At 33.4% G+C, this 23,019-nt stretch overlaps 1 protein-coding gene across 1 annotated transcript in view; it reads left to right on the forward strand.

The window, feature by feature from the left end:
* The first annotated feature begins 10,370 nt into the window (after positions 1-10,370).
* Positions 10,371-23,019, forward strand: part of LOC111052911 (ubiquitin carboxyl-terminal hydrolase 48) — a 67,690-nt gene continuing 55,041 nt past the window's right edge. The window contains exons 1-5 of the mRNA XM_039443519.1: positions 10,371-10,784; positions 15,287-15,478; positions 18,250-18,460; positions 20,479-20,594; positions 22,055-22,297. Of these exons, the coding sequence (XP_039299453.1) occupies positions 10,657-10,784; positions 15,287-15,478; positions 18,250-18,460; positions 20,479-20,594; positions 22,055-22,297 (890 nt within the window). The 5' untranslated portion in view covers positions 10,371-10,656. The remainder of the gene's footprint in view (positions 10,785-15,286; positions 15,479-18,249; positions 18,461-20,478; positions 20,595-22,054; positions 22,298-23,019) is intronic.

Below are 23,019 nucleotides of genomic sequence, written 5' to 3' on the forward strand. Positions count from 1 at the left end.
ATAAAGCTGCTAAATATTTCTCTTACAATAATAATTTGACAGCAGTTTCCATTGGGAATGTTATTTGAAATGAAAAATTACTCTAAAAATATTACTCTGTCGCTTCAACATCTTTGACACTCATATGGATCCAAAATCATTTTTTTTTAATGTTTGATACATGATTTCGATACATAGTTCCAAGAGAAAATAAATAGCCAAAACCGCAAATTGATAATTATATCAACCCGTATCATTTTGTTGATACAAAAGTTGTAAAGTATAAAGAACCAGCTAAAATCATATGTCAGCGTGTGTGATAGCTCCCAAATCAACGTTAGTAGACAGTCTACTAACTTTGCTCCCAAATAACCTCAGATGATGTTACGAATGAATGAATGGAAAAACTGTAGTAATTGCAAGCAAAGAATTCTTCAGCTGACCAAATGATAGATCATAACAATTTTTTTCTTATGCACTTTCAATGTTATTTTTATATCCTGAAAAAGGACGAAAGAGTGAGTCAATTTGTTGTCCAATGAACTTGACCTGTAAAAGGGTTCGGAGAATACGTGTTCATAATTTGAGAAGATTGATCAATTCTTTCTAAAGTTATTGTAGAACATACAAACAGACGGACAACGACTTTGTCCTTCAGTAAGTCAAAAGTTAAAACTAATGCTAGTTCAATAATTAGTCTATACAAAACCACTATAAATGAACAAAATATATTTACTAAGCTTAATTTATAATGAATACCAATAGAATATATGAGCCCAAAGTTAAACAATAATATTCAACATTCCACAATAACATCTATATTCCCAACAAGAATAGAAAATACTTCGAAATTCATCAGTCCTTCAATGTTACGAAAAGCAATACTATGAAAATGAAAATACAGTTGAACCTCTGTATAACGAAGTCGATTATCCCGAGAAAAAATTCGCTGCTGAGAGGTATTCGTTATTGAGAGGTTCTGTAAGAAAACTGCCACGATCCTATGGATCTTATATCGTATCACGGCGGTAAATAAATGAATATGGTACATAAAACATATCATCGCAAACGTAGGTAGGGTACCTATTAGGCCAATATTAATAAAAAAAAATTAAAATTTATGCTGTTGAAAAAACATGTTTCTTTAATATTTGTAGAATCTAATAAGTAAACTCACCAATTTATTTCCAGAAAGCTTGATTTTTACTATTAGTAGAGCTTAATCAAAGTACATACTCTGTAGCAATATTTTTCAACTTTTTACACTACTATTAGATGGAATGCAAAATATGGTTAATTACACTATAAATACTAGTCTATAATAACTCAAATTTCCTTTTTTTTTGTTTTATATTTGAAAAAGTGAGTAATATCGGTTGGATTTTGCATTTGAATAAAACATCATGTTTGATAAACGACTCACATCTATTCAAACAGTCGGACATGTCTGGTACACTATTTTTCAGTTCTAATCCTCGCCTGATAATTTTGAAAGCCTCTAGAACTTCTTGATCTGGCGGATTCTTTTCCTCAGGTTCGTCACAGTCATCATCATCATCATCATCATAGTCAGTTCAAAGAATTGTGAATGTGTGACAAAAGCAAGAATGGGAAAGTCCAGTCGTTCACCTGCCTGGTCTACAATAATGACAAGCTCTTGGAATTCAATTTCCGACATGTGTTTCACCCTCTATTGACTGTCTACCACCCTATCTTCTTCCTACCTGAATTGCCATTATTTTAAGTCTATTGACCTTTCTGCTGAAACTAAAGAATTCCTTGAAAATGACCGTCTGCTTCCTATACACACTGCACTTTGTATGTGGAAGTCAAGAGAAAACTTTGTTGTTGAGAGGTCCGAAATTCGTTAAATAGAGGTAAATAAGCAGCAAAAACTCTAAAATGTCATGGGACCAGGTAAAAATTCGTTGTGTAGAGGATTTCGTTAGGTGGAGGTTGTTATAGAGAGGTTCGTATTATTAGTTTGTTCAATATCCTACAGTTTATAATAGACAGGCCCTTATTGACAATTACTTGCAAATAGCTCCTCGAATAACAATGTTTTGAAATACTATTGTTCACGCAGGCTTCAGCAACACCTTTCTGCAAGAAGGGCGTTGGTAGATGTGCGTGTGTCAAACTGGTTGGAATCTACAATCTACAAATTGACACCCTGGCTCACTAGAGCAACTGTTCAAAGGTAGTTTACAAAGAATAGCTGTCACGAAAGGCAATTCATTCATTTTAAACAAAGACAGCTCATTATTTGTCCGTTGCAGTTGAGAGCGGATTGGAATGTCAACATACAATACGATAAACAATATAAAACTTAAATTTCGTATTAGGTGGATAAAACAATTCTTTTAGACTCAGTATGAGAAGCAGAAGGTGATATAATTGAAAAAATAAAATATCCCTAATTCCAGGTGCTAAAAATTTTATTGTCTAGGCCTACTAGGAGTGGATGCGTTTGTAATCGTGTTATCATGGTTCACTGCAGTTATCCTACAAAACTTGTCCTGCACACTCGCACAAGCGCCAATTACAGAGCGGAGGTGCTCAATTAATTAAATTATTAATTAAATAATTCACACCTAATTTACTAAATTATTTATAATAATTTTTCACTCGAGTGTGTGGTATAAGGGTAGTTTTGTGTTCTACAATTTGAGACAAGGTAGAGCGCTCTTTCTCATATAGATTTTCAAGTACACCTGATAACAATGCTCCTTGTATTTTGGAAAATACCTTATTTTTAGCTTCAATCATCACCAGCAACTCCATAATCTTGTCATAACATTGAGAATTCGCACCATGATATAAGTTTTCAAAGTGCTAATATGTTGCAGGACAGGGGAGAACAGCTCAGCAGTAAAGCTAAGGAATGAGGTAGTAAATGAAGTGAAGGAGTTCAATTACCTGGGTAGCAAAATCACAAGTGATGGAAGAAGCTGCAAGGACATTGCCAGCAGAATTGCCCAGGCTAAGATTGCCTTCAATAAGAAGAAAAATCTATTCACCTCAAAAAACATAAGTCTCGACATAAGAAAAAACATGTTGAAAACGTATGTATGGAGTACTGCAACATATGGAAGTGAGGCGTGGACAATGGGGGTGAGAGAGGAAGAAGATTGGCTGCATTCGAGGCATGGTGCTACAGAAGAATGATGAAGATCAGTTGGAGAGATATGATTACAAATGAGCAGGTTTTTGAAAGAGTGGGAGAGAACCGGAACTTCTTGAAGTGGATCAAGCAAAGAAGAGCACAGCTGATTGGCCACATCATCAGACATGACACTCTACTGACAAGGATAATGGAGGGAATGGTGAGGGAAGGAATATGAGAGGAAGACCTAGGCTGGAGTATATGAACAATTGCTACGGGATATGAGATGTGGATCATACTACGAGCTGAAGCGGAAAGCGGACGACAGAAAAGCATGGAGAGCTGCTGCCAACCAGCCCTACGGCTGTTAACCCAAGAGAGAGAGAGAGAGATATAAATTCATTGAATCATGTTCTATAAGAATGAACATGAGTAATACTAATACAAAGAATAATACTAGGGAAAGTATCTTTGATTTCATGATTTTTTCAACAATCTAATCTTACACTAGGATCATATTCTCCCATGAATCGTTTTCCGCAACTAAAAGAGGAGATTCTGTTCTAAAATACAAGATCAAGTATTTTTCTATAATTTATCTGAATATAGAAATTGGCCATTTCTTTGTGTACTGGAAAATGAACCATATATTTTAGGTATATTTGGGCCATTCTGTATCTTACACAAGGAAATCTTGCATGACAAAATTGGACTTCTCTCATGTATCCAAATTGAGAATTCAGATCTACAATATAAAATGCAAGCACAGCCCCTTTTGATGTCTATAGTGACTGAACTATAGTAACTGTAGTTTTTTCAAACACTACTTGTGAAATAGGTGGGGGGGGGGGATCGGGGCGATCCGCGCCTGTCGCCACCTTCTATAGAAGATAGATGTGACTCACGTTATAACATTATAATTAGTCCAGTCAATTTAGACATGAAAAAGAGGCAATATTTTATATTCATTGTAGTTCTGATTTTTTAGGGTTTGTATGCATAAGAGAAGTCCAGAACCAATTTTCGCATGCAAAATTTTCTTGTACAGAGTGGCCCAAATACCTAATATGTCTGGTTCATTCTTCAGTTCTGAGCTATTACAATCAAATCCAGTCATTGGACAAAAAAAATCGTCTCTCTCCTTTTTTACTGTACATAAAATTCAGAATAAAATGAAATCATTCAGACCTCTCTAACTTCAATCAGTTCTATCCTACAGTTTTTCCAAAACGAGTAGAATTTCATGGAAAAATCAATTTTGATAAATCTTATAGTATTTAATCAACAATATCTTCCGATTGTCACAATTCAAAAATGTATAATTCAACATCCTACTAGGCGTAATTTTGTGCTCTACAATCTGAGAACAGGTAGAATGCTCTATCTCAAAGATTTTCAGGACACCTCAAGGATCGAAATTTCATTCATAACTTTTGATACAATTTTCGGATCTTCCCGTACGCTCTTTCTTTTCGGCTTGTCAAGGTAGTTGGAAATCATATATCATGAGTCAAGTTCCCAAGAGAAATGGGAAATTTTTTGTTGAGTGTACACTGTACTTCAACCCATATTCCATACACAAAATAATGACAATTTATTTATTCAATGCTGCATATCTTATGAAATAATTCAGATATAAAATCAAAATCTAGTCAAGGATGTGAGGAATTTCCTCCTCTTCTCACTCCAATCAACAATACTTTCGATTTCAATACCATTAGAAAGTTGCAACCGATTGAAAAAGTGACGATTAAAGTTTTACCATTTTTTTGCAATTCCACTGTTAATCAAGAGTCTCTTAAACGAGGATCATACATCATAGAAACTCATGATTGGTTCTAAATTTTATCCTATAGGAGCTCAGTTACCTTAAATATTTATCTTCAACTACTGTTTTCCATCTTAGAACTACCGAGATCGTGAATATGAGGAGAATATCTTCAATCTCTTGATATTTTCAAGTGATTGAATCGTACCGTGCGTCCAAGTGAACTATGAATAAAAATGATAAAATCAACAGCATTTTTTGCGTTTCAAGTTTATCAACACGGTCGGAATTGATTAGCAGATTCAGCCACAAAGTTTCTTCTAAAAGGTCATGAAGATTATTTCAAAATTGATTTACGATTTTAGTTTTGCTCTTTATTTCTCTACTTATAATTTTGTATTATATCAAGCAAAGGAAATACATTTACGACAAAAATACACATACATAATAACAGGGGTAGGTAAATATTTTTAAAGAGTATCAATCAATTTCCTCCTTATAATATACAATGAAACTGGATGTTATTTTACTGAATGCTAAGAAGATTATAACTCTTATAAGTTTATAATGAGAGAAATTCATTGAATTTTCAAATTACTCCCTCTTCCCCAATCTCCCGCTAGACGGCTAGCCTAACAGCATTTAGTTCATATGCAAAATTAGAACTTTCCACTATGGGTACAGTCCATGAAAAAGGTTGACAACCATTGGCTATTCAATGAAAACAAAAAGCAACTGAAATAATATTATTAAGGTTAACAATCTTTGGCTATTCAATGAAAAAAAGTAACTGAAACAATATTATTGTTAATGAGCAGTTTTGACATCATTTATTAAAATCATTTTAGAACAATAATAGAGAAATATAATGCTGCATTACACAGCACCTCAAGAACATGTCATGATTAAAATTATTCCATGCTCTTTCTCAATTTTTAAGTTCAAAATCGCAATATTATGGATTGAATTAGATTGATTTAAATTTTTTCAATTATTGAATTGAAGTACATAATGTAATAAAGTTTGGATTATATTACATTTTTATAATGGACAACAGTTTATCTGGCTACTCATTCACTTATTGTTTTCTAGTTCTTGTTGATTAGAAATAAAAATTAATCCTCTTTGTCACTGGAGACGCATTCTGCGACGTGGAGAGTAGCAAGTGATTAGAATAAGAAAAATGAATGTCCAGTCTATGTATTATTAGCAAAACAATGACATGCATGCCTCAAGCCATAAATCCTGTCAGCAGTTGTTTTGTTGGGGGGAGAGAGTGGTTTGAACTGGTTTGTTGGAGAGGGAAGTGTAGGATGCCAGTGACTCCCCACTACGTCCCCCTCCAACAGTACTAATCAAGCTCAGACAGAAATCGTCATTTGCGTATACAAGCGCTTTCTACCGGTATAAGTGATACTACACATTAGGCGAAACAATAGTCGGTAAGAATGTTCCCTCTGATCCCTTCTCTGTGGCCTATCTACAGCTATTATAGTAAACTATAGAGCGGCTGAGTGGCTACTATTCCTGTTACGAATTGAACATTGGCAGCCATGACAGAGAGAGGCAAGAAGCGGCGGGAAATTTGAATGGCCCTATTGTTATAATGGGAACTTGCATAAAATACAAGGCGCAAATCAGTTATATTTAATAATAACTACATTGAATTTTTATTGAGCATTTTAAATGTACGTATTACAGTTGTTATGCATCCATAAAATTAACTGTTTGAATTGCTTTACTTGAAGCCTTAGTTACATTGTTGATACTGCTTAGCACGTACAAATGCTCTACAAGTTAAAAAGCCATACTGTAACTGCAAAATTATTATGATTTTAGAGATTGGATTTTTATGTTATTTTGAACAAAGAATTCGAAAAACCAGTTTATGTTGACGTTTCTTTGATACCAGCTTACGGTACTTATTCACTTAGTATCTACAATATCTCCAAGTTCAAAACAAGAAGGCAAAGTATGATAGGTAGTCAAAAAAATAACAAACTAACTTGAGGACGCTATTGGACGGTAAAATTTCTGTCATATTCAGATCATATAAAATAAGCAAAGACCTTAAAGATTATCTCTTTAAGGTCTTTGGAAATAAGTTGTACAAAATGATTTTTCATGTCATAGAACTATTACCGCCTAATACCGGCCTAACATCACACATAACAGGCATAACATGATCATACATATAAGCTAATGTCTATGTTCATTCCAGTCAAGTTTGTATAATTATCATCATCATCATCATTATATATTTATCACCAGCAGGTAACCCGTGCTTCGCAAGGGTCTATTTTAAAACTTGACGTAATGAAATCCAGAAGAATTGAAAATAAGCCTATAAGAATCCTCGGTTGATAAGCAGCATTTCAGGTAAATCAGTCCAGTAGTTCAGACGTGATGATGCGTCAAACATAATTTCCCTATCCTCCATACACGTGTGTATATGTCTTTAAGCCAGTTCTTTCCTCTATTATAGTATAGAAGATGATAGATGGATGGATATATCATCCATTTTATCTATCATCTTCTATTATAAAGGAAATGAATGAGAATACATTTTGAAAGGTTTGAGATATCGATGTGCGGTTTTCACCATACCTTTTCTCTGGAAATCCTGTATCGGAATCATGTATCATATGACCACCTTTCAATTAAAAAAAGAAGTTGTATTCAAAATGGTGGTTCCAAAATGGCGTAAAAAATTTGGGTGTGACGGAAAACCTGTTTTTATCATTCGAAAAGGATCCCCAATCATACCTATCTTCTAATTTCCCTTTTAAGAGAAATGTTCTGCTGCTTCCTTACAACAAGTGAAAGCATGAATAATTGAAAAATTGACAAACTGAAAACTTGATGTAATCAAATATTGAAGAATTTGAAATAGGTTTATAACCATCCTCGGTTAAGCAAGAATTTATAATACAAAATTTCAAGTTAATCAGTCCAGTAGTTCAGATGTGATGATGCATCAAACATTATTTTCCTATACTACTTTACACCTGTATACGTGTATAATCCAGTTCTTCAATAATATAATAAAATTTTTGAATTCTGGCCATATGATTTGGTGATTTTTTTAATGAAATTGTATGTACTATTAAAGAAGTTTGAACATTAATTTTGAAAAATCTAGAAGGAATTTTGAAATTTGGGCTTCCAGGTAATAATAATAATAATAATAATATTGAGTGACCTGACTGGCTCAGGTCTGGTGTCAGAGTTTTCAGGTCGCAACTGATCAATTTCAGGGCCTCTGACATGACCTAACGACTGCTTTTTAGGCAGCCGGGACCGACAACTTAACGTGTCCATCCGAAACGCAGGAGTGGCCCGAGATAAATATCTTGCCTGGCTTCCAGATGCACGAGATTGATATTTTTAGAATCTATGTTCAAAATTAGCAGATGTGAATCATTCCCGTTTTTCCGGTATGCAATCCACAAGTTGACATGTTTTGATGCAAACAAAAGAAACACATGAACAAACACAACCCTACTCTCTCTTATTATATAGATACTATTATAGTCATGGTCTCTTTATAGACCTTGATTATATTATTTTATAATATGTAAAATAGATGTATACACTATTCTGGTAGAATGTAAGCTGTATGTCCAGTCTTCATTTTCAACAAAATAGTATGCATTTATTCCACATACCATTAAAATAATATATTCTCTATTATTTAATATAGTTGTTTACTTTATGAAATTTGATGTACACATTTTATATATATATATATCTAGTTGGACTACAAATGGGTACACCAACAAGAGACAAACAATCTAATAAATATTTGTTATATTTATAGTTAATTGAATTAAGTAACATTCTTTAGCACCAAACAATATAAATTTTGCACAATACAATTCCATAGTTATTAGTAAGTACATGAATTTAGTAGCTAGTAAAAGGCTATAGTAGGCTACTCCTTAAAAATTATCCACTTTTATGAGTTTTAGTTAAATAGTAGGCTACTCAGTTCAACAAAACATGTTTATAATCTATTAAACTGGGTTTACACCAAAGTTATTAACAAAATGTTAATAGCTTAATCCCTATATATATTCTATTAGATTGAACATAACTTATCATACACATGATGAACATAATATCAAGTTCCGTTCAATGTAATAGTATCTATAAGAATTAAGCTATTAACATTTTGTTAATAACTTTGTTGTAAACCCAGCTTTAGGCTATAAATCAAATCAAAATCCATTTATTTTCAAAGACAAATTACAATTTGTATAGGCCACTTCATGAGAAAATTACATAAATTATTACATAAAAAACATATAATCATATCACATAAAAACAAGAAATCATCACATTAACGTCTTACAAATTCTCCATATTAAAGGCAAAATATTCATCATTAGTATAAAAACAGGTTTCTTATTAGAAAATCCTTAATTGTAAGTTTATATTCACTCACTAGTAAGCCTCTTTATATGTAACGGTAACTGATTATAAAACCTAATTGCACAAGCCCTAAAACTGATATGACTAGATTTATACCGACAATATTCGTTTCTAGGTTCAACCTATTTCTTGTGTTGTGCGAAAAAACATCAAAATGACTAGAGAATGAGAGCTCTTTATAAATAATAAACATTGAAAAATAAAAATACACGGCAAACACATAATTCTCAATCTAACAAATAGCGGGTTGCAGTGCTTAAGGGGAGGAACATTACCGTAGTATACATGGTTCTTATTGCTCTTTTTTGTAACCCAAAACGTGAATGGAAATCACTACAATTGGCCCATAATATTGCTCCATACAAAAGATGTGAATGAACGTAACTATAGTAGACATTTACTAAAAAAATTTGACACACTATTTCCTTTTATCTTCTCAACATAAAAACACCTCTTGTTACCTTGCGTTGGGGATAGTTCAGTCAATAAAATAATGGCAATATAATACAAACACATACCAAAAAAATTGTGACTGTGGGAACTTTTTGTATGATGAATGACTTCATTGACATTCTCTACACAATAGAAATAAATAATATATTAACAGTGTACAGTTGAAATGTTTAATAAGTCTAAATCTATCCAACTCAACTGTAGTTTCATATGCAATTCAATTTTTAAGTGATATCACAAACAAAATTATGAAATAGTCGGCATGATCTAGTCTAGCCTACTCCTATAGACCTACATTTATATTTTGTATCCTCAGTCGATTCTGAACATTCTAGAGGTTATTTCAATGAAATAAATATTCTCACACATACCTCATTCAATTTTCGTAAAAGTACCAATTGGAATGATAATTTTATATTGATAGAAATCAATTTGAATAAAAATAAACACATCTATTCCTGCAGTGGCAGACTGGCTCTTCTTGAAATCTTGCCTCTCTCTGTCATGGATGCCCTTCCCTTAGTTCGCCGTGTAACACATTGAGAGCGCTGTAAGCACATCAACAGCCACTCTATAGTTTACTATAATAGCTCGTTGATGAGTGGCCACTCTAGAAACTTGCTTAACTGTTCATAATCATAACCTCATTCGCTCATTGTCTTCACCTCGTGCTCATGAAATTTAGGGTCGTGTATTGTGAATTATAAAAACGTTTTATTTATTAGTAAAAACCAACGGTTACGCTATATTTTTTCAATTAGTCCATGGCAATAATCATTTAATGCTATACAATGTTATTGTAGTAGGCTTTTGCTTATATGAAACAGTATGGTTGTGAATTAATTTTCGGTACTTGAAAATTCCTAGAATCCCGGTCAGATATTTTACGGTTTTAAGTGATGATAAATTATTCATCATGGGAAAATTCAGAAAAGAACAATCGAAAAATGCAGCAAAAGATGTACCCGTAAATTTGGAATTGATTCCTGAAAGTCTAGACAAATTGTATAGATTGGCTAAACTTTGTAAGAATGCACCATGTCGGTGAGTAGGCATATTTGCTCACTTTCGCTAAACTGTAGGTCCAGTGTCGAAATACCTGGGATAGATTTAGTATGTCATTTTGAACATAAAATCACAAGAAATAAACGGCGGTCACTCATCATAAATTTAAAAAAAATTTAGTTTTACTAACCTCACTTTGTTCATGACATTTCAAACACCTCTAATATATAAGGTTAGGAAAAGCTTTAGGCTAGAAAAGTTTTCGTTAGGAAAAGCTTTAGGTTAGGAAAACTTAGATAAGGAAAATCGAATTTTGATGATTCCCATAATCAAAATTGTTAGCAGGGACGCCTCCACCAAATATGTAAAGGTGGGAAAATGAAAAAAAAAACACAAGAAAAGATCGTACAGGTTTTGATATTTAAACAAAACAATAAATTATTTATTACAAAATTAGAATTATAATTAGAAATTACGAAATAATAATAATCAGAAGAATATTTCAGGGGCTACTCGCTTTGCTGCTAATGAGGATTCAATTGTTGTGGTGATGAAAAATTTAAGAACAATGACTCAGTAGTCACCTACCTTGAAAATGGCTTCCCACTTTGGCATCCACTGGTATTTCGCGGCGTTGATTATTAATTAAAAAATCAAAATAACTGATCCAATGAAATGGGTTCAGATCCCGTCCTATTCAATAATACAATTCTCTTTAAACTGCCCGAACTGCAACAGGAAAACTGTATTATAAAACAAGAGCAAAATCTATCCCTTTCACCAGAACAGCCGGACTTTACTCACAGTCCTAACGAACGAGCTCACACACCGACCAAAAGAAAAATTTTGGGTATTAAATATAACTCAGTCAATGCCAAACATGAAAGCCATTTCAGTACATATTTTTATCTGTCGCACAAGCGGCACGTTTGTTATTAAAAACAAAAGAGAAGCCACGTTAATTTTGACAACAAATGAAATAAACAATCCTTCTGTCGATGACAAAGATTGTTCAAAGACAAAAACACTTCATTAAACTTTTACAATTTAAAACTCTAAAATCCTGATCAATATGAGATAAATATATGATTCATATATATGTCCCATATGACCAGGTGACAAAATGGCTGCCACTTAAAGGCTAAATGCATGTAAAATTGTGCTACTTTGAATTTAGTTTATTTTAAAAACAGTAGTGAACGCCGTTTAATTTTTATGATTTTGTGCTCAAAATAACATACTAAATCGATCCCAACCAAAAATTTGATGACAGGTATTTCGGCACTGGACGTAAAATTACACCCTAACTTTATTAAAGCTTTCTCTTTTGTGTATTTTGATAAATATCGGTCACATCTCACAATGCTGGATTCCGCAGCTCCTATACTAGAGTGCCACCAATAAAATATTTTTTTTTTAGTAGGCCTACGTCGAGACACTAATTCATTTGTTTCATACTGTTAAATTTAGCTTAGCCTACATAATGTCCAAGAAAATTCTATGAGAGTGCAGTGTATGGGGTTTGTATTGATCAGTTCAAATTCCAAACTCAACTAACCTAGGCCTAATTGCTATAAACTTATCTAGTGATTCTAGAATCATTTATTATACGAACTAGATTGTGAGTGCTCTACATCCATCGTCTCTCGACACAGAATGTCCTCCGATATGCTCAATTTTACCAATAGGCTACTGTAGATGGTTTTTAGCCAATAATCGTTTCCGATTGTTGGCCTGGTGTCGTAAGGTTTGAAATAAATTCTATGTAAAATTGAACATGATTTTATCAGTCTCAATTTTGGCAGCACTCTACTATTTGTGCTCCAGTAGCAAGTTACAATGCACAACTTATGTCAGTGTCACTCATGCCAATTCGCTTGCCAAGGGCTGGACGAGCGGATCGCTGTATACATCTATACGGGTGTACTAAAAGGAGAACGGTGGCACTTTGTGGACTTGCTTCAGATATTTTCTCTAGGTTCTTAAATTAGGTACAGCGGCTCATATACTCAAGTATCTCCAAACTATGGCCTGTAAGATGGGAACTTTGATGGAGAGGTTGAAACACAACATTGTTGTTAATTTCAAAAGATTAACTGAGAGAAGGGTTGTAAAAAGTTTAATATTGACCAACACCAATATAGGTACTCTTTTAAATTTTAGATGTTCAAATGGGTACCTACTTAGATATTCAACCTTCAAAAGTGTGATTCGTCGAGAATCTTCATTTGAAAAATTGCAAGTACTTATGTAAATTTCTTAGTTATTGGGATACTTTGCTTGCATATTTGTTGAAAAACATAGTTTTGTGTGGGTTAATTTGAAGGCCCGTAAAGTAATGCATTTTTAACGGAAGCTGTTCAATCTTTGACTGTCTCAATTAATTTGTTATTGATATTTTTAAGAATTTACTTAATATGATGTTTAAACAGCATAATATGGTGTAAACGTAGTTTATCATAATGAAATCACAGTAGAATATTTTCTAATAATATCAATAATTTATTGAATGTTTCGACACCTTTGAGATGATACCATATCTTCAGTGTGAAAATGTAAAACATGAAAATTGTAGATTGAGATACCTGGTAGGGTATCCTAATTATAAGTTTTTTGAAACATGTATGTAGCTTTTCGATGAATTCGTGATTATTATTGGACATTATTCTAGTGTTTTGGGACAATTAAGGATAAATATCATCAATTCTTTCCAAAAACTGTGTCACAAGTAGTTTATTATGTTCCAAAAAACATCATTGCGTTAACCTGCAAACCATATTCCAGCGAACCTTGTATTTAAAAACTGTAACTTGAAATTGACTCTTTCTATATAGGCCTATTCAATCCATAGAAAGGAGAGACGACAATAACATGATTCAAGATTCATTTATTGTCAGAACACTTTAACAAATGCAAGACATGGTCAACAATTCAATAAAAAATTCTAAAATATAACAGTAAACGTTGATAGTCATCATAGTCACATCGTAATATATACAAACAATAAGACAAAGATCAGCAAATTCTATATAATATAAGAAACATTTTTCAAACAGGTACATACCACAGTTAAGAAAATACACAGACATCACCACAAATCCTCAAATAGACAGCAGTCAATTAGAATCTGTTTAACACAACCCTTAAAACTATTAATATCACATTCTTCAATATGAGCAGGCAGTTTATTAAATAACCTATTTCCAAATTCAACAAAACTTTTCAAAGTTAAATGGTAATTGCACTGTGATAATCCAAGTGCTTCTGCTTGTCTTGTAAAATGATTGTGAATATTACTATTTATGGGTAAGATGGATAGATTTTTTCTGGTATACATCAGACATTCAAACACATACAAAGCATAAACAGTCATAATATTAAGTTTTTTAAACAGTGGTCGACGACAATGTGCTCTACTATCTACTTTACAAATGATCTTTATGGCCCTTTTTTACAACAAAAAGTTTCTTCATATTTGTGGTATCTCTCCCCTATGCCAAAATACCATACAACAGGTGTGACTGAATGTAAGCATAATATACAGCTACCAACACATCAATGCTAACAAACAATATTTCTTAATCTACATAACATAAAAATACCTCTAGATATTTTCTTACCCAATGAAACAATATGATTATCCCATTTCACATTACTCTGCAATGTGATGCCAAGAAATTTGACATAACTAATATCTGTCTTACAACCAAAGTCAGAATCTAACAACTGGGTCTTATCTTTATTGAGGTTTTTTACCAGAATCTCATGAGATATGGTGTCAAAAGCCTTTGAAATGTCATAAAAACTACTAGAAACTTAGTTTTTACCATCCAGCCAGTTGATACAGTTTTTCATGAATTCAGATATAGCACCATGAGTACCTCTTTTAGATCTATATCCAAATTGACTATTTGTGAACAGTGAATTACTTTCAAAATAGCTTATAATTTGCTTATAGAGTAACATCTCAAATATCTTTGAAATCATAGGAATAATGGAAACAGGCCTATAATATTGTTGTAATCCACAGATGAACCTTTTTTCAACAGATGAATAACTTTAACTAATTTGAAACATTTAGGAAATACATTATCCTTAATACAAATATTAAAAATCTGGTGTGGCGCTCTCACACATCTTTCCTTGCCGTTATGAAAATTGATCACCTGACACTAGTGTTCACGCGCATCTCAAGTCTACTATTCAAAGATCTGAGCCAGTTGGTGACAGGACAATAACGCTGGAGACACACGAGGTCTTCTATCTCTTCATAGTGAATGATTTAATAGAATCGACAGTTGCCAACATTTTGCAATTGAATAATCACATTTTCTCGAATTTCCAGTTTATTTTCAATTTTAGGTGAAAATGTTACTGAACATTAATTGTAGAGATTTTTATGCTCAATCCTTTCCACTTGAAATGTTTTGTATGGATTTATAAAGTTTTATAATAATAATAATAATTGTTATAGTGTGACAAGTGAATAAACAATGGAATGTAAATTGGTGTTATTTCAATGGAATATGCTGTTATTTCAGGCGGAATTGCAAGTCGAGTCCTCGTTGCTTGTCGGGACTTGGTGAGGCGCAGTGGCTGACTGAGTTGGAAACGATTGAGGATCCCAAGAACCAAGTGCGGACTCCTGGAGCTCATGTTGGCTTGGAAAATCTTGGTGCCACATGCTATGTTAATAGTTTACTACAACTTTGGTTTCATACACCTCAGTTTAGGTAAAGTATTAGCTGATGATAGTTGTTATTATTAATTGCTGCTTTGATTATTCATGTGCAACACTGTTGTGGACAATTAATAGATTTGCTAGCGCTACATTAGACGCGCTGCGCATTTGCAAGCGCTCGCGAATGCGTAACATGTTGGTGGCTGCTTGTCAGTGATCCCACTTAGTAGCCACTAAATAATCTATAATGTAATAAAGGAAAGAATTGGCTTATACACTTTCGGGATAGGAAACTCACGAATGACGCATCATCACGTCTCAACTACTCAACTCATTAACTTGAAATTCTTCTTATAGATTTTTAATTCACCGAGGATGGTTATAGGCCTGTTTTAAATTGTTCAATGTTTCAGTAGGTCAAGTTTTCAGTTTGTCAAGTATTTAATTAGACCCTTGCAGAGCACGGGTTACCTGCTAGTCTTACATGCCGGTAGGCCTATATTTGTAAATGAAATTAATGTTATCGCAACTGTAACACTATTGACAGTTTTATATGTCATCTGATATCCAGGCCTATAGGCCCAATTCAATACAGTATTGTGTTTTGCGAAAGTGGAAAAACACATGAATTCAATTTTTAAAAAGCATAATTATGTCCTCAGAATTATTGACAACTTGCAGTAATGGGAGTCGTGTAAATATTCGTTCAAAGATCAAAAAATATGGAGTAGTCACAGTTGTAGCATTTTATTTTATTGAAATTATTGCTATTGTGATGAAGAAAAATGGGATGATGAGGGAGAATCATATCATCGATACAATACTAGGAACCAAGGTGTTCATACGCAACATAGTAGGCCTACTGCAGCAGCATTGGAGAGAGAGAGAGAAGGAACTAATTTATAGTGGGCTTAAAGCTTATACTTATTTATTTATTTCCTCAATCACAAAATCAAATTAATGATTGGGAGGGAATCAACAGGATAAACCCAAAACTGTTTCCCTAATTTTGATAAAAATAGTCCAAATGATGTAGACACTTATTATAAAATTCACAAAAATTTACAGTCCAAATATACAGTACATTATACTAGACATTTTTTATTAAAATTATCTCTCAATTAAAATAAGTGCGGATCCTGCCTGCACTCTCATTCACATAAATATCTTTCTTTTCCAAACATTGAGTAATTTTTTGTCATAGTTTAAGTTTTCCTCTGTACTTGAAGTTGATGAGACATCACTGTCCTAAATCGTAATCATCTCTTGATATAATATCTACATCCAATGTAATCTGAGATTCATTCTAGACATTCTAGCATTGGTTGAGTATGAAGCGTTCAAGTCAATAATTAAGAGATTCAAGTTAAAATTAATCTCACTATAGCTTAGGGGCTTAGGCCCGGTTGCATAAAAGACTGTTGAATTTTAACCGTGATTAAATTGCTCGACAACCAATCAGAGTCCTTTTCAAAAAAAACCTTCTCTGGTTGGCTCTGGCTCTCGCGGCGAATTTAATCATGATCACATTTCAACAGGCTTTTGTACAACCGGGCCTTACGGCAGGGCAGGGCTTATCTTTGACCAATGATAGCAACACCAATGTTAATCAAATGCTGACTTTATAACGGGGACCTCACTTTAATTATTCTGTCTGTAATCTTCCCGGTCGTGTGTTGATGGGAACGATATTATTTTATATTCTTTTCAGAGAATCGACAATTATTTGTTGAAACACCGCCGACTTATCAAGTTACATCACAATATCATATTATCGTTATTCCAATCGTATTCAATCTCTATTCTCATTAATTAATTTTTTATACTTTGTAAAATTAGTTGAATAATAAGCAATACCGTCATTTAATGTAAATTAGTGGATAAGCCAGTAAAATATTGTTAACATACATAAATAAAGAACTCTAATCTAGTCTATACTTATATAAATTGACACTTTTCTACTATCAATTTCAGTATAACTTGCGCTTCGCGCTTAAACAAATTTAAATGTGTCCCAAATATTTGGGGACGCACAGGGGAGGCGGGGGGCAGAATTTGGAAGGTCTGGAGGTTTTCCCGTAGCCTCCAGTGTAGTATGCAACAGATTTGGTGTTCAGTTTTCACAGCGAACTCATAGTTTTGGCTGAGAATTTTTCGTATTTGGGTAAACTTCAAATTTCCGATAAAAACTCAATTTTCCGGGTCGCTATTTGAATTTGGTCGGAATCAAACTATGTATATAGGCTTATCTCCGGGAGCTGAACAAAAAAGCTTTTATCGAATTTTCTGTGCGAGGCTGATTTAAACTTTTGGGGGGGGGGACGCTAGGGGTTCGTGGGGGTTTTGCCATAGCCGCCTTCAGTGTGTTGTCTAACTGATTTTGAGGTGGGTTCTCCCTCCGTGACAATCAGCCGTAGCCTATTGGCTGTGCACTCTTTGTCTTCTTTGCAGCTTCAATATAATAAGATTGTTGCTCTTCATCTATGTTGAATTAGGTAGTGTTAGAGTGCTACTTATTAACTATTTTTGGTAGCGTTGTCAGCGAAGCACACTCTGTAGCCCAGCATCCAATCAGAATCATTGAACATCATCACTATTGTGAGATTCACTTGCAATTATCAGCACTGGTTAAATGGGCACAAGCAGTTATTATATTATTTTTTAGAGATTCTGGCAGTAAAGCTTATTACACCAAAGTTGTTCTGATTTATTCAGCAAAGTATACTTTGCCAAGTAAGATTCCAAAAATCGTTTATAAGCTCGGTGCTTAGTTAATATTCACCTGTTGAGCATTTATATATGGTAAACAACAACTCATTTCAGGAGAGCTATTTTTGATTGGGACCCTTTGGAAGATGCCTGCGAACAGACCAATCCTACAGTAGCGGACTACAGTCTGTACCAGCCTATCTCTCCGATAGGTCAACTGCAGGCTGTGTTCTCGTTGATGAGCTGTTCGAAGCGTTGCAGTCTGAATCCCACCCAGTTGATCCAATCGCTTGGATTGGATATATCCACCGAACAAGATGCTCAGGTTAGTCTATTCACTACACTAATCATTTCTATAATCAATAATAATGTAAATTTATTTCTTGACAGTAATTCTTTAGCCTACGTATTTTAACATTCATCGTTCCACTTGAGTAATCAAATGTCAAGTTGCTTCATCAACCCAGTTCGTTGTTTACAATATTGAATTGCCTGTACGCTATTTCAGTAAGATGATCTCAGCTTTTTTTATTGCAGAACCTGGTATTTTATTTAATACACATTTTGATTGTGAATAGCATAACCGATTAAATGGCCATAAAAATGGGTCACACCGTCTTGAGCATCAGCATCATAGGCGGCTTTCACACCGTAGTGATTTTTCCCAGGCAATTTTTACCTGGCGATATCACCCGCGCACATATCACAGACATAGTCTATGTAACGGGGGAAGGGGGTGATAACAATTTTTCACACTGGCGCGATTTTCAGCGACTCAGAACAGGAAAAATCAGCTCGAATGCTGCGTGCTGTCGGTTCTAGCTATAAATTGCCCGTAAGTTTTTCCATGTTCATCATAAACATAAGCATGATGTATAAATAACATGGATGCTCCTCATTCAACGAATGCTGACTTGAGCTCTCAAACTTGTGACACAAACCTGTTCACAATTCACAAATTATAACTCATTCACATTCCTTTCGTGTCGATTAATCGCTTGCTGTATGAACCCTCGGGCCATTTATCTTGTCGATATTTCCTCGGCAATTCATACCCTTGAAATATCGCGCCGCTATGAACCCCGCCGGGTTACTGTCATTGAAAATTATGTAATAAAGATTATTGACTATTCCTATTGTATGTAATGAATATTATAAGTCTTTCCAGGAATTGCAATTATTAATTATTCATTAACTTTGATTGACTTTCTTTTTAATATAAAACTCTTTCACCATGAATTCCTTATAATAGCATTTCCAGTAAAATAGTGTAGTTCTAGAACTATTTGTGAAATACGTTTTTACAAAAACTCTTCTATTCTCTTTTTTGCATGAATATTTCAAAAAACTAAGTGTGTCTGATTCTGAGCTAGTGAAGCAGGAAAGCCTAGTTAGTATTCATTTAAAAATTAAACTTCACTCTGAGTGCACAGACAAGAAACTCTGCGTTTGTCCAAGTATTGAAAATCTAAGTAACCTAAAATATTTAGGGCTCATAAATGAATTGCCTTTCGATCTGGAAGCAAGAATTAATTACAAAATACTGAAAAATAGGATAATAGAAAACTATTTCTTTCCAATTGAAAGCATTATCTAATTTAAAAAAAATATATTAAAGCGTGGATTATTTATTTTTATTTTTTTATCTATTATTGTATAAAACCAGGAAACAACCAACCAGGTAACAAATTTATTCAAGCATAACTAACTGATTGCAACCAGCGGGCGAGGCTTAATTCCTTTTGCTGTGATGCCAAATTACACATGAAAAGTATCTAATTATGATTTTGCTATTATTTATGCTTACTTTTTATTTTATACTTTTGATTATAAAATTATGTATTTTCTTTTATTTTGTTTTGAATATGTATTTATTGTATGGCAAATAAATGATTTGATTTTATTACTCATCAATTAATCTACAAGTTATAAAAAAGAGCTATTTATCTTGAGAGTTACAATCTTATTACATTTATTTTAAAAATCTTCCAATATACTATTTTTCGTCCATTTCAATAGAACGGAACCTATTAATCTATTCGGAATAGAAAAGGTCACAGACATGTTATCCATTAAGAGCCTTCCTTATTGACCATCCTATTATCATTAATTGTACACAAAAAAGGAAAGCAAAAGAAATACATCGCACTCCATTGAATCATATAGGTCTAGTCTAGTACAAAATTTCTGTATTATAAGAATGCTTATCAAACATTAGTCAGTTGTGTGTTCTTGCCCTAGAAAATTCTCTGAAGCTAGGTTTAGTATATTTTTTTTTGTTCTTTTGTCAACATAATATTTTATGATTTTGTTATGTTTGGTTGCATTGTTGCATACTTGCAGGAGTTTTCGAAACTTTTTTTGAATCTTTTGGAAACAAAACTGGAAACTCAATCGTTGCTTCATGTCAAGAATCTAGTATGTGATAACTTCAAAGGAGAATATTCCTATGTAACCAGGTGAGTGTAAGCATTTCATTATTAGATTTAGTATCTGATAACTTCAAAGGAGAATATTCCTATGTAACCAGGTGAGTGTAAGCATTTCATTATTAGATTTAGTATCTGATAACTTCAAAGGAGAATATTCCTATGTAACCAGGTGAGTGTAAGCATTTCATTATTAGATTCTATGAATAATGCAGTATTGAAAGTGTACCTAATTTCCTGAATATGACATCCAAACCAGGAACAAATTGCAGTATTTTTTTGAAATTATTGGCGATGAATTTATGAGTAATTAATATCTTGAGCAGGTGACGTTTGTTTAATATCTTGGCAAGTGTTCATTATATATTATATTATTATTCTCTGTTAGTTAAATGAAAGCCCTATATAGTATGTAGTCCTATAGTTCCCTTCTATTTGTCTTTTTATCAACAAAACATGTTTCATGTTTAAGGTAATTTTCAAGTGTCAAAATAAAGCTGTTGACATTGAAAATAAGCGTACCTTCTTTACTTATGCTGGTGCTTTGGCTGTGGGCTTTGGCTTCCTCCAACTATCTCTGTGTTCCGCCTTGCTCTCTGCACATCCTGCTTCCATCCTACTCTTGGCCAATGCTTGGCTACTCTTCTGGTTGCATCTAATTTTTCATTTGTATCCTGTTCTCAATTATATTATTTCCAGCCTTTATGAATCCAACAATACTCTTACCTTGCACAATTATTTCTATTTCCAGTTTTTGGTCAGTTTCCACCACGTACCAATCTCATTGACTGTACGACCATATATCCTCCTTACTATCTTCCTTTCAAAGACCATCACAGCGTTGCTGTCTTCTTGCACAATTGTTCATGTTTTGTTGCCAAATGTGACAACTGGTCATTTAAGTGTAATCTATATTTTCATTGTTGTATTCCTGGTGAGAAGTTTTGATTTAGAAGTTTACTATTTTCAAATATGAGAGTATAATATACTCTCATATTTGAAAATAGTTCTTTATTAACATGACATGTTTGAACACATTTTAGGCTAGGGTATCGTATCTAATATGTAGATACCCTAACCTATACCCTACATACTAATATTTTTTTCAATAAATCAACTATTACTCTTCCATTTATTAACATGACATGTTTCGACATAGGTTAGGGTATCTACATATTAGATACGATACCCTAGCCTAAAATGTGTCATGTTAATAAATGGACAAATATAAGAGTAATAGTTGATTTATTGAAAAAAATATTAGTTAGCCCTAGAAGATACCGTACTTAACGTTAAAACTATATGTTATGCTAATCTCACTATAGCTGATTCAAGATAGTCGATCTCGGTTAAAGCATGCACTTCTTCATTAATGCAACACGAGATAATATTCTTCTATTGGAAGGAGGCAAGCTCACTCAAATATTATTGTATTGTGATTATCTGCATACTGTAGTTGTTATCCTAATATATTTACAAAAATCTTTCAGATGCTCCAAATGTAAAACAAAATCCATCAATCCATCTCAGTTCTTCGAGTTGGAGCTGAGTGTGAAAGGAAAAAAGAACTTGGACGAGAGCCTGACTGAGTATTTGAAAGAAGAGAAATTGGATGGAGCCAACTGCTACAGTTGTGCGGTCTGCAATAAGAAGCAAGAAGCTGAAAGATTCATTGAAATCAACAGATTGCCCTCTATCCTTAATTTGCAGTTGATGAGATACGTGTATGACAGGTAACTGACAACTATTTTATTCATACTTTTATCAGATTATTCCCATGGAAAGAAATTCAATCGTACCGAGTATTAATCTTCAAGTTAATCCTATTTCTCCTCAATATTTACTTTTTGTAATTTATGCTAGCAGGTAACCCGTGCTCCGCAAGGGTATATTTTGAAACTTGAAAAAGTGGAAACTTGACGTAATGAAATCTTCAAGAATTTATTGAAAATAGACCTCGTTTAATTCAGAATCTATATGCAAAATTTCAAGTTATTCAATCCAGTAGTTCAGACTTAATTATGCGTCAAACATAATTTCCCCATCCCGTACGTGATAAGCCATTTCTTTCCTTTATTATTGTATAGACAGACTATAGGATATGTTTCTGATGATAGATGCATGATTTATTAGTATCTTCGAATGAGAATATCTTTGAATGGTTTGGGATATCTGTGTTCAGCTTTCACCATTCATTTTCTCTTGAAATTCTGTGTCAAAATCATGTATCATAATATGACCACCTTCCAATTAAAAAAATGAAGTTGGATTCAAAATGGCGATTTCAAGATGGCGGACCAAAATTTTTATGCAACAGATAATCAGTTATTTTTATTCGAATAGGATCCCCAATCAGACCAATCTTCGAATTTCTTTTTTAAAAGAAATATTCAGCTGCTTCCATACTTTCCACCAACTCTGTATATAGTGTAGATATGGAAAACAGGATATAGAT

This window comes from Nilaparvata lugens, chromosome Y, assembly GCF_014356525.2.
Source record: "Nilaparvata lugens isolate BPH chromosome Y, ASM1435652v1, whole genome shotgun sequence".
NCBI classification, from domain to species: domain Eukaryota; kingdom Metazoa; phylum Arthropoda; class Insecta; order Hemiptera; family Delphacidae; genus Nilaparvata; species Nilaparvata lugens.